Source organism: Cebus imitator, unplaced genomic scaffold (assembly GCF_001604975.1).
Source record: "Cebus imitator isolate Cc_AM_T3 unplaced genomic scaffold, Cebus_imitator-1.0 Scaffold156, whole genome shotgun sequence".
In the NCBI taxonomy this organism is placed as follows: Eukaryota; Metazoa; Chordata; class Mammalia; order Primates; family Cebidae; genus Cebus; species Cebus imitator.
The window spans coordinates 857,032-870,333 of record NW_016107471.1 but is presented as its reverse complement, the minus strand read 5'-3'; the positions used below and the strand labels follow the sequence as shown (position 1 = coordinate 870,333).

General features: G+C 32.5%; 1 protein-coding gene across 1 annotated transcript in view; it reads right to left on the bottom strand.

The window, feature by feature from the left end:
• Positions 1-2,280: 2,280 nt before the first annotated feature.
• The window catches only part of OTOGL (otogelin like), a 202,897-nt gene continuing 191,875 nt past the window's right edge, over positions 2,281-13,302 (bottom strand). Inside the window, exons 55-60 of the mRNA XM_017543473.2 lie at positions 12,711-12,889; positions 12,138-12,242; positions 9,457-9,576; positions 8,085-8,130; positions 4,069-4,148; positions 2,281-3,385 (exon numbers count right to left, since the gene is read on the bottom strand). Of these exons, the coding sequence (XP_017398962.1) occupies positions 3,185-3,385; positions 4,069-4,148; positions 8,085-8,130; positions 9,457-9,576; positions 12,138-12,242; positions 12,711-12,889 (731 nt within the window). The 3' untranslated portion in view covers positions 2,281-3,184. The remainder of the gene's footprint in view (positions 3,386-4,068; positions 4,149-8,084; positions 8,131-9,456; positions 9,577-12,137; positions 12,243-12,710; positions 12,890-13,302) is intronic.

Sequence of the window (13,302 nt, the reverse complement as noted above, 5' to 3'; positions counted from 1 at the left end):
TCTCATGACTTGGAAGTGTTCATTTATTTATATTAGTATATGTTTATATCTAATTTAAATATTTGAAATGCAATACACTCATAATTCAAAAATCAAAATGTATATTAAGATATACATGGAAAAGTCTCATTTCCATCCCAATCTTCATCTACCCTGATCCACCTCCACCACTGGTTTGTGCCATTTTATTAGCTCATTGTTTACTTCCTATGTAAAAATGATTATATTTTCTTATTTGAGCCCTTTTTAATTTATAACACCTAGCATTTTAATATGCTGTTCTAGGTTTCAATACTTTATTCAATTTAAGAATATGTTTTAGAAATCATCCCACACGAAATATACATTTCTTTTTCATTCTTTCTTCACAGATGTATAGTATTAGATATGTGGATTAACATAACTTATTCAACTATTGTTGGCTCTTTTCTATTACAAACAATGCTGTAATTAATAACCTTCACAAATACAATTTTGTATTTGTACAGAGGTGTTTGTTTAGGATATATATTCTAGAGAGTTTGGTCAAACCAAAAAGCATTGCTCGGTTTTCCCTAGGATTTCTACAATTTTGTGTTATCATCAAGGATATGTAAGAATGCCTATCTTGCAATTAAAAAAAAAAAAGAATGCCTATCTTCCCAGAGCCTTAAAAAATAAAAATATCATTAAACATCAGAATTTTTACCAGTCTGGTAAGTGAGAAATTGAATTTTGGTGTCTATTGAATGTGAAATATTTTATTAATTAAAAGTGTGCTCAGTTATCTTTTTTGTTAAAGAATCCACTAGTCTAACTTCTTTTTCTTTCAACTATCAGTTTATATCTATGGCTCATTTTTTCAATTAGGTTGGTAATTTTTTTCCTTTTGTGATTTTTTTTCAGGAGCGCTTTATATACAAGAAGATTAGACTATGTCAGTGATATGCCACAAATATTTGGTTTTACCTTTTTTTGACTTTTTTTTTCTAAGCAGAATTTGTCTGCTTTCAGTTTTCTTACTGTTAAATTTATGAATCATTTGTTTGGGGTATCTGAATAATGAGTCACAATTAGAATGGCTCTCCCCAGTCTAAAATTTCTCCCCTATTTCCTTTTATAATTCCTATGTTGTCTTTTGTTTTTGAACATTTAAACCTCTGATTCATTTGGAGGTTATCCTATTGCCAATGGATGTATGAATTCAAATTTTCTTTGTCTAAGTAACCATCCAATTATCCAAGCACCATTTATTGAGAACCAATTTGCACTCCTCTGCTGATTTCAGGGCCATCTTTATCATATGCCACATTCTAATAAGTTTTGGGATCTCTTCCTGTAATTTCTCATATGTATGGGTATTTAAGGCCTGCTGTCTTACCAGACTCTACGTAACATGGGGGTTAGGACTGTGTCTGTTTAGTTTTGCCTATGTCCCTAGAGTTTATAATAGTGCCTGGCATATGTAGGCCCTAAATACATATTTGCTATATTTACTGAATGTTTATGAAGTTCTAGGAGAATGTTTCCCCTTTATCCACAAATGGGTTTAAAGATTACTTAATATTTTTAATGTACTAACAAATACTTTACAGAAAATGAAAATAAAAAATGGGCAATAGACAATATACAACATTAGGTACTTCTATTTGAGATATATGACATTTTCTTTTAAGTTAAATATTAATATATTTTTACAAAATCATTTAATTATATATATGTTAACAGGAATCAGAGAATATTGAAATGTTAACATTTCATGGACATTTATATTAAGCACATACAAGATAAATCAATTTCATATACAGTAAACACTGGGATTTGCAGATGCAATGTTAATTTTTTCACACACATTTAAATAACCCTAGGAATCCAAAATATTTAGTAAGTTGCAATATTTTGGCGAAGCATGATTTTGAAATGAAAATATTAGTATGTGAAAGCACATCATGTATCTCAAGCCTAAGTCCACCCTTAAGGCCCAGTATCTGCTTTGCAATGCGACTTTACTGTTCTCTTATTGATGATTGACTTCACTTGATGTAGGGCATTCATTCCTTTCTACCAAGTAGAAAATTTGGACAATTTTTAATTATAGGTGGCAAAGAATTTGGGGATTCCCAAAGACCTCAAGACATCCTTCAAGTGCGGCATTCCATTTTAAAGTTATTAATACATTCAGATAAATTTATTTCATTCTTCATAGGCAAAGCAGGAGCATTAACAGCAAAATAGCACTCAATTTCAACAGTATGCAAGTACATCTTCAAGATTAAATGTTAATAAGACAGTAACTAAATGTTAAATGCTGACAACACTTTTAATAGCAGTTTTAATGATATAAAAAATAAAAGTTCAAGATCTCTCTTCTCTACTTAGTAAATGATGCTACATTTTCCTTTTCCTTACTACTAGAATAACAGTGTATGGGGGGGCATTTTTCAAATATGTTGAATTTAAAATGCTTAATTGTATACAATGCAAGCTCTTTAAGAATGAAGTATTCTGTGATATACTCTTACCATACACTGTTGAGGATATTTAAAGTGACATAGTACTGGAATAAGAGAGGCCTAGAATGTAATCCAACTGTTAACATGAATTTACTATATTATTACACTGAATAAATTGGTATGAGTCACACAGCTTCTCTGATTACCTGTTATAGCTGCAAAATGGGGGGAATATATAATGACTTCCCTAATAACCATTCAGGTTTTAAATAATCTATTATCTGTCTCTAGGCATATCATTTTTTATTGCTATCTAGAGGCCAATTTTAACTAATCATATTTACCAGACTAAGGAGTACAGACTAAAGGGTATCTTAATCTGGATAGCTGTGGCAGACTTTGAAAATTAAGAAAAAAAGAGCTATTGAGTGAAATTGAAGGAATTTTGCAAAATAACCTTCCAAACAATGAGAATATACCATATCTGTACCAGGTTGCAATTAAATACCTAACAGCATTTCAGCTGAACAACTGAGTCATTTGATTTTCTAAAACAGAGTAAAGCAATAAATCTAATTTTGTTATTGAAACTATGTGTATATTTTGAACGAATTGCTAAATTTCCACATTCCAAGTCTGAAAAATACAGTATTGTTAAACAGCATAAATCTGCCACGTGCCTAAGTAATAGTGATAAAAGTTAACTCTATTTGACATTATGACATTGTATAGCGTTCTTGGAACCCAAGAGTTTAATTCCACTGGCAGGTACAGTCTATGGGTTCCTGGAGAGTGTACATGATTTCAGTGCCATTTCCTGAGCAATACAGAGGCACAGTCAAGTTTCGGATTCCATTTTCACGACAACACTTGCAGAATCTTAGGTGACTTTCAATATTGATGTTATATATGGTAGCTGATGGGCATTTGCCATCACAAGATGCAACATTTATCTGTAAGAAGTGACAATGAGAAAAAAGTCTTAAATTTTTAAAAGTGTTGGTTATTATTTGATTCCACTAAGAAAATCAGATGAAAAGCTTTCTTCTTCATCACTCTAACCCTCAAGCTCCTGCATGTTGGAAGATTGTGAAAAACAATAAATGAAATATCATTCATACAAGTCAAAGGGATATTCCATGGCAATGCTCAACACAGCAGTGTTGACACAACTCCAAGTTAAATGTGCACACATAACTCGACATATATATTTATATATATACACATGGACATATATGGAATATGTTAATCACAACATAGTTATCTATAGTAACCTGTGTTATATCACGGCTCAAGTAGACTGTAGAATTGAGCAGGTCATATTAAAAGAGGCAGAGTTAGAAGCAGGACTCTTTTTGCTGAGTAAAATTGCAGAGTGAAGACAACATGTAGTCAAATACGTTTAGATTCAATTTCTATCCGTCCCGATTGCAATTATCATTCAGAACTGTTGATTATGCTAAGAATAATTTATACTTCTTCATAAACAGAAAATTGTAATATCAGAATGTAGGAATAATTTCAGTTAAATATTATAGGTGGTGGCATTTTGTTGGCTTACCAACTTATTCATCCTGTAACACATATACTTTAAGATGTGTACCATTTATGCAGCAAATGACATTTTTCCACTTACAGGGCTTTGGCTCATACAGTCCTGTTTCCTTATGATTGATTTAATGATCACTCTCTGGCATATTCTTTCTTCTTGTTTGCCTGATAAAATATTAAATGTATTTATTCATCAAAAGGCCCATGTTAAATTGTTTCTTAATTAAACATATGAATATATTTACAGTTAAAACTTCCCTCTTACATTTTTATATGCAATATTTACTTTTGCCTTCTAAATCTTATGTTTTGCCTTTTAAGTCATATTTTCTGGCTTTACACTTACTGATTTCCACTTTTTATCTTCTTGTCTTAGAATAACTATCATAATTAGAAATCAGAAATATTCCACACATGTAATAATGCTAACATCAACCTCTGTGTGGCATATGTGTTTAAAATAATTTTTGAAATGAACCATCTTTATTATGACCTATAACATGCCTCACCCTCTTCTTTCTATCACCTTCCTCCCCTTACTTTCTGTGCAATAGCCACATTTTACTATTTCCTCCACTTTGAACACTCTTCACCGTCTGGGTGGCTTCCCAAGGACCTACTCAAATGACAACTCATCACCAAGGCATTTTCTAAGCTGCCACTTAAGTTAGCAATCCAGCTCCTCTCAGTCTCCATTCCTTTCATTCTACATTATTTTTCTTCATGCCACTCATCACTGCCTGACATATTAGAATATATTTATGAGTTCGTTGTTTCTTTCCCTTCCTGTTAATGAACATTCTCCAGGCACATATTGCTTCATTCACTATTATGGTCCCAGTGGCTAAAAAGATCTTCATGATGTAGGCACTCAATAAAAACCCAACAAGCTAATTCATTCAGTAAATGAAAGTGGGACAGCATTAATTTATTGTTAGCTGGTACCAAGAGGCATTTCTAATTAATTTCTCAAAAACTTTATTGTAACAGATTTTATTCAACACAGAGCCTGTGATCATATGCAACCTCCACAATCTCTACAACATAGGCTAGTCTTCAGATAGCAAAGGCAGCAGAAAAGGGTTTTCTAAAATGCCAGCAGGAACTATATTACGAGTCATTTCACGTTAGATGAGAGAAACTGAAGTGGCTTGTTATTATTCTGCAACTTCAAAGAACTTAGCAGAGTTGAAAGATCCTGGGCCCAGACAGTGGACAGGCCTAAATTTATTATTGACTAGTATGATCAGCTTCTCTCTGAACCTTCTAGTTCTCATCTGTAGGGAAAACATACTGCCTCCCAGAACTGTTGTGAGGATTAGTTGTGGTCCTGTCAACAATGTGCTTAATAGAGTATCAATGTGTGGCAGGCAATAGTGGTCATTCATATGACTTAGTCACAAAGCTGTTCCCCTGTCTGCCCTGAGATAACATAAATGTACTCACTTCTCTAATAATTAACACAGGATGCAGCAACCAGGACCTTAACATTGTCATGTGACTCTATTCCTGTATCTCTTACTTAAGGAAGAGTCTAGACTCTGAAGAAGATTAAAAAAAAAAGTGAAATCTTAAATTTCCTCATATTCTAAAGCTAAATTTTATTCTTTGAGTCCCTGATACAATGACTATTTGATACATCTTAGTTTATATTTGATTTAGAGAATATGAACTAAAACTTGCTTATTTCTAATGAACAGAACATTTTTAATCAGTGTATACCTAACTAAAGCCTTAGTAATTAAAAAATATATAGGCGATATTATACTATCCCCCAAAGTCTTAGCCATAAAATTATCATGGGTTGAATTATGTCTTTTAAAAATGCCTGTGTACCTTAGAATGTGATGTTATTTGGACACAAGATCTATGCAGGGATAACTGAGCCAAAATGAGATCATTAGGGGACTTTGATTCAATAGTCCTGATGTTCATGTAAAAGGGGAAATTTGGAGGCAGACACAATAAAGAGAAAACACCATGTGAGCATGAAGACGGCTATCTACATGCCAAGGAAAGAGGTTTGGAGCAGATCTCTTTTACAATCTCTCCAAGGAACCAATCCTGCTGACATCTTGGTTTTGGAGTTCTAATCTCCATAACTGTGAAACAATAAATTTCTATTTCCAACCACTTTTTGGTTTGTTACAGCAGCTCTGCAAACTAATACAACAACAAATAAGATGTCAGGCCATCCTATGTTGGACTTGCTTGCTTGTTGTAAGTGTGTATGTGTGCACTGAATTTGGCTTTTTACACATTATTTAAATAAAAGTTCAGTCATTCTAGCCCTGCCACTTCAGCAGAGCTCCTCCTTCATCCTCTGCCCTTTCCTAAAACTTGTCCTGGTAATGTTCCAGAATACCAGGAAGTGTTAAGAAGCAGGATGTGAAATCAGGTCCGCAGTAGATTTCCAGCCTTACCACTCATAAGAGGTAGACTTAGACAAATTATTTAACCCCACTAAGCTGAAAATCAAGATAATATCAGAACCTATTTCATTGGATTTGGGGGAGAATACATCATAATATATTACATATTATATATTGTATATAGACAGTATATAGTACAGTATATTGTATTAATATTTTAATACATTCTAATATTTGGTTCAAAATGACTCTATAGATCTAAAAACATAAGACTACTCTTACATATGTATGGGATTTAGTCCTTCATGAAATAAATTCAGAAGTCTCCCTTGGGGGCATGCCTGTTCATATCTAAGAATCCGACCCAATAGCATGGTATTATTAAATTGAACTTTGGTGTCCCCCTTTCCTAAAGCCTTCTCTAAATTTTAAAATTACTGTCTATGCCAATTTTCTGAAAATTCCTATTTTTATATTGAGATAAACTCATAAACACTTTAGAAAGAAAAAGCAAATATGGTTTCATGGATAACCCTCTATTCTATTTCATTTTTAAAAAGTATTCAAAAGTACTATGAAATAGTAATCCCAGCACTTTGGGAGGCTTAGGCGGGCAGATCACTTGAGGCCAGGAGTTTGAGACCATCCTGGCCAACACAGAAACCCCACGTCTACTAAAAATATGAAAATTAGCAGGTGTGGTACCTGTTATCCCAGTTACTCAGGAGGCTGAGGCATGAAAATTCCTTGAACCCAGGAAGCATAGGTTGCAGTAGGCTGAGATTGTGCCACTACACACCAGCCTGGGCAATAGAGCAAGACTCCATCTCAAAATAATAATAATAATTGGCCTGGCATGGTGGCTCACGCCTGCAATCTCAGCACCTTGGGAGGCCAAGGCGGGCAGATCACGAGGTCAAGCGATCGATACCATCCTGGTCAACATGGTAAAACCCCATCTCTACTAAAAATATAAAAAATTAGCTGGGTATGGTGGTGTGCACCTGTAGTTCCAGCTACTCTGGAGGCTGAGGCAGAAGAACTGTTTGACCCCAGGAGGCAGAAGAGGCAGTAAGCCGAGATTGCACCACTGCACTCCAGCCTGGTGACAGAGAGAGACTCTGTCTCAAAAAAAAAAAAAAAAAAATACTATGAGATAGGCCTTATAATTCAAGCTAACAAAAAATATATTGCATTCAGATAACTTTAATTATGAAAATAATTATGGGAATTTTTATCAAAAGGATAAAAATACAATTTACTAAAATGATATTATCACAAATTTATTCTACAAAGCTATAAATTTGTTCAAACAGGTTTGAAAAATACTGCACCCCATATGTTGTCTTTGGAGTCACAATGCCATTCTAACTATAATCTACTTGTTGGTGTAAGTTCACCGTGGTTCAAACAAATACGTCGCAAGACACTTTTAAATTTTAAATATATTGAAATCTAATGAAATACCTTTCAGGATATGCCACAATAAAAAAAAAATATTTAAATTAAAATTAATCTAAACAAAAACACTTATTTACACACCAGAAGTTAAAGATTAAATCACAAAATTATTAACCACAATATTCAAAAACCTTTAAGTAATATATTTTATAAAATTTGTTTTTCTCTTTGCATCATGGGAATTGAATTTTGTGAGGAAAAACTGTAATCACTATGAGCAATTAAAACTAATCTATGAAGTAAATGCATGGAATATGCTGTCACTTACAGATCTTGCAGCAGCCTTCATTATAAAGCTTCACAATCCCTTCATTCTAGAAAGAGAAAAAAGGAGTAAAGTCAAAGAATATGGAGTTCATCCGTGTTCTCTTATACTATAATAGAAAACTAACTTTTCTAAAACTTTTATCAAATATCACAAAGCCTTTATAGAAAAATAATTGGAATTTAACTATTACTAATAATAATTTATTTGTTTATAAAATCCGGAGTAGACATTTTGTTTAAAATTACATTATTTATACATTGGTACTATGGAAAATAGTGAAAAAGAATTATTTTAAGTAAAAGAACACTTTAAATGTCACAAAATATTTTTACTAAAACAAAATAATAACAGCTTTCCTAACTAATGACCATTACGTATTTTCGACTTCTTGAAATAACCTAAACTAATTCCATTTGACTTGAGTTTCTGAATATAACTGAATGTTAAAATGGCACATCTTTTTCTTTAATATTTTATTATTTACAAATATTTCCTTCCTCAGAGGATACTTGTCTAAGACTAAATTCTTACAAGAATTGCTAATTGCTTTAGCAACCTGCTAAGTGCAATTTGATTTACTCTATAAATATTAGTCTGTTAAATATGATGATGGCGAAGTTTTTTCCACAGCTAAAATTTTGCAACTTTAGTACATATTATAATATCTAGCTAGTCAGCCATCCAACATCATTGGAAAGGTACATTCTGAAAAAAAAATTCAGTAAGACTAGGCTGTACTGTTTCTCTATATGACAGAACAAAACTTACTTTTATTAGGAATTATTATTGTCCAAAAAAATAAAGCTACAAAAATCATGAAAACTAAAAACTATATCATGTTCACAAATCTACTCCCCCAGTAAACTCTCCTCTGAGAGAATAGGGAAATTGATAGAGCAAAACTTAAGAATAGGCAATATTGTGACTTATACTAAATATTTTGGTAGACTGTGACCAGAAAAGCTAAGGCAAACTTAATATAGGACAGCACGCACTAAACTCGAATGACATCATAAATCTTGCTGTTTAAGAAAGAAAATTGGCCAAGCTCTGATTCCTTAGCTTATTGATCCATATTAAAGGGAAGGCAAAACTGCTGATGAAATGATTTTTCAATAATCTTTGGATCTATACATTAAAAACCTAACAATTGCAAAGTATCTATTCAAAGACAGTCAAAATTATCTGGAACACCATATATAACTCAAAATTTCAAACTCAACAAAATAGAACAGAGCTTTCATTTAGTCATGAAAATAACATATTCATCACAATGTATAATCCACAGTGTAAATATGACCCTAGAAAATATTAATGTATATTTTCTAAAATATGTAATACTAAATTTTCTTAGATATAACAAAGTACAAACCATTTTGCATTCAGTCTCATTAAAAGGGGGACAGACCATAGTGTAGTTCAGAATTATTGCCCCTTCATCAGTTTTAATACATTCATATGTGGTGCAATTGTAGTGCCAGGTACTCCCTTCCTAAAAATAAAAAAGAAAGTTACTGTTTAGCATATTAAAATCTGCTGTATTTCTTAAGTACAATATATTCTACTCTACTGAATAAAAAGTCAAATCAAGATGCAGAGGCTTCTTGTGACACAAAATGTTCCATCTGAAAATGACCCTAAATTTATCTAAAATGATTAAAAATACATATACATGTATGGTGTGTACTTACCTAAAATGATAAAAATACATACACATGTATGGTGTATTTGTATATGCTAGGTTTCACACTAGAACTGAGAGGTAAATGTGAAACAAAATAATAGAGAGTGAAGAAGCAAATAGGTATCTGTTTCTACTAGAAAATTATCTAATTTAACTAAGTGTCAAAGGTCTTGCTCTAAATTTCCTCACTAATTATAAAACAACAAATCACATTATTATATGCCTCCTTTCTTGAGATGTGTTTATTCTTCCTGCTACTCCCTTATTGCCAAAAAGTTTAAAAACATATTTAAATGACAGTGTTTATTGGTTTGTGAATCTAATTGTGCATAGCTTACAACATTTTAAAATTTATCCGTATTCTTTCAAGAAATATTTAAATATAGTAACTGTTTCACTTCTGATTTCAGAATTTCTACTGAAAAGTAAAGTCAAATGAAATAATTGTTAATCTATATTTTTATTTTATAACTCACATCTAAAAAATAATAGTAGTTAATGTCAGCATTACTTAGGCAAAAAGGAAAATTTGATGGAAAATATGTCTCTTTTTCATTTTATTCTATTTTTTTAAGAAGGTTAGCCAGGGTCGGCGGCATGTTGTTCTAGGCCTTCTCAATTTATCATAGATTTTACCATAAACTAATTAAGGCCATTCTTTTGATAAATTGGTACATCGGACCAGGTCGCCAGCTCTGATGAAGAAGGCTACATTTTTTGAATCTCAAGTAACTTTCTGTGCCGCTGGACAAATTGACTTAATTCTGTACAGGCAAACACTTTGAATCATAAGGCTTTTTATTGTCACTCCATCCTTACTACTATTCATGATTCAAACATCTACCCCTGTTCTGAATCAGGATGTTGACACTTTGTGGTTATTTTCAGATGAACAGTAACTGCTACACTCTTGAAAACACTTAAAGGAAGTGTAAGCATTTTCTGAATAGTCGTCAACCATTAACCTGGTAAAACATGGGCTTTTCTGTTAGCCTAGGTATTAGACCAATATGTAGACATAATCTTAAAGGATTTTAAGCAGTAATGAAGAAAGTTTGGGAAAGGAGAAGGCATTTTAAGGACATGAAACCTTACATTACATGCTCTTGGTTATAATTTTTTTTTTTTTTGACAGCATCTCCCTCTGTCACCAGGGTGGAGTACAGTGGCGTGATCTCAGCTCAGGCTCACTGCAACCTCCGACTCCCTGGTTCAAATGATTCTCCTGCCTCATCTTCCTGAGTGGCTGGGATTACAGACATATGCCACCATGACTGGCTAATTTTTGTATTTTTAGTAAAGATGGGGTATCACCATGTGGACCAGGATGGTCTCAATTTCTTGACCTCGTGATCCACCTACCTCGGCCTCCCAAAGTGCTGGGATTACAGGCGTGAGTCACCACACTCAGCTGCTCTTGGATACTTTTAAACATAATAAGTTCATTGGATTCAGGCATTTTTTTCTTTTGCATTTTTAAAAATATGTATTTCTAATTTGTTTGCATATTTAATTTTGTTAAAGCTGAGAAATTCATGAATTGAATTTATAAATCAACTCTTCATTTGCAGCCAAATGAAGTATTTATTTTTAAAAAGAAAGGGTGAAGAAACCAATACTGATTTGTACATAATAAAAACGTATGTATGTGTTTACATACATATACATATATATTTTTTTCCTTGACACTACGTGCTCACGTGTATTTTTGTACATAATATATATTGGCTAGAAAAATGTCAATTGTCTATTCAAAGAATTCTATCTCTGTGATAGGTTATATTTATCCTAATCTGTTGATACATCTGTTAATTTGCTTTAAGAGATAAAATTTTATTTTTGGAATTTGCAAAACAAAATAATAGTAATAGTCAAACTTTGGCTTGAAGATATCTTACAGATCAGTAAAGAATTCTAATGAACCTACTTTCTTGTCTCTAGATTCTAATTTTATGTATAGCTTAAGGTCTTCTATGAACTTCAATTAGAAAAGATCTATACATATTCAAATTCAAGGAACAGTAATATTTATCTGAAAGCAAAAATTGCTGTCACATAAAAACATTAATTGTTCCTTCCCTTCACAATCAGAATTTCTCAAAGCCTATTTCTTACATCTATAAAAAAAGGAGTAAAGATCTATGATACAATAAGTTTGAGACATAAGTGAAGCATTTTTCTTTACAACATAAATTATCAGATACTTTAGAATGTAACAAATGTAACTGTGTCTTGTGTGCTGTAAGTGTACTGTGTTTATTGCATGCAGTGCAGTGTGTGTGTGTGTGTGTCTGTGACATTTTCTGAACTTATTACTCAAGAACACCTCCTTCAAGAAATAGCACAGTGTTACTTTCCATGAAACATACCGCATATGTGACTGATGTTCCATTTTCCATATGAAATTTACAGGATACATTTCTGCAGGTACCACAACAATCATAATCACTTTGGGATGGAGTATATACCTGGTGCTGCATATAATAATGATATATTAGATTAGCGACACCATATCAATAGTTTTAATGAATTACTTGGGGAGAATTATTTCTTCCAAACATAACTAGAAGCTCTCTCCAGACAGCTGTAAGAATTTCTAAGGCTGAATATGAGAAACTTCCAGTAATAATTGACTTTATATGGTTATATTAGAAGTGAGATAGATATTAACCTTTAGTTCTGACAGCCAAATTCATCAAGCAGAGCTAACAACCTCAGGTAAGGCAATATGGCAAGCTGTAGATAATAAGGCTCCTGAAGTTCAAGGTCATACACAGGAAAGTGAAAGTATATGTTTTATAAATGTATTACAGAATAGTAGACTATTAAAGAACTATACAGTGTGTATTTTCAATTAATGGAGTATTCACTGTTTTATTCTATAGTTCTGTCATTTTTTAATACATTAACTCTCACCAGAATGACTTATAAAGAATACTTACAACATCACATTTTTTTGAACAATTCAGCAGTGTAAAATTCAGAGTGTGAAAGCCTGTATGGTTATCTTTTTCTTCCAGACACTCTATTGTATAACAAAAATCCCCTTCCAAATACTTTATCATGGATTGTCCAGGGTTCAATACTGATACTTCTTGAAATACACACACATCATCCTTTTCTAAGAATAGAAAAAATGGTCAATAAGAAAATATACTATTGAATTTTAATCCATCACTGGAACTTATACTTGAGTCTATGTTTATGTTGTGATGTACCAATTTTTCAAAACTAATGAAGATCTTCACATTTATGTATTGTTAATAATCCAATAGTTTACTTAATAATTAATGTAGTACACTATTCCTTAACATAAAATAAAAGTTTATCTGTAAAAGCAACTGCTGTTTACTGATTGAACTTCCTCCAAAAGCTATATTTTATGGCAAGTTTGGAATATGAGTTCTTGGCCAGGCACAGTGGCTCACACCTATAATCCCAGCACTTTGTGAGGCTGAAGCAAGAGGATTGCTAGAGACCAGAAGTTTTAGACCAGGTTGGGGAACATAGCAAGACCTCAACTCTCAGAGAAAA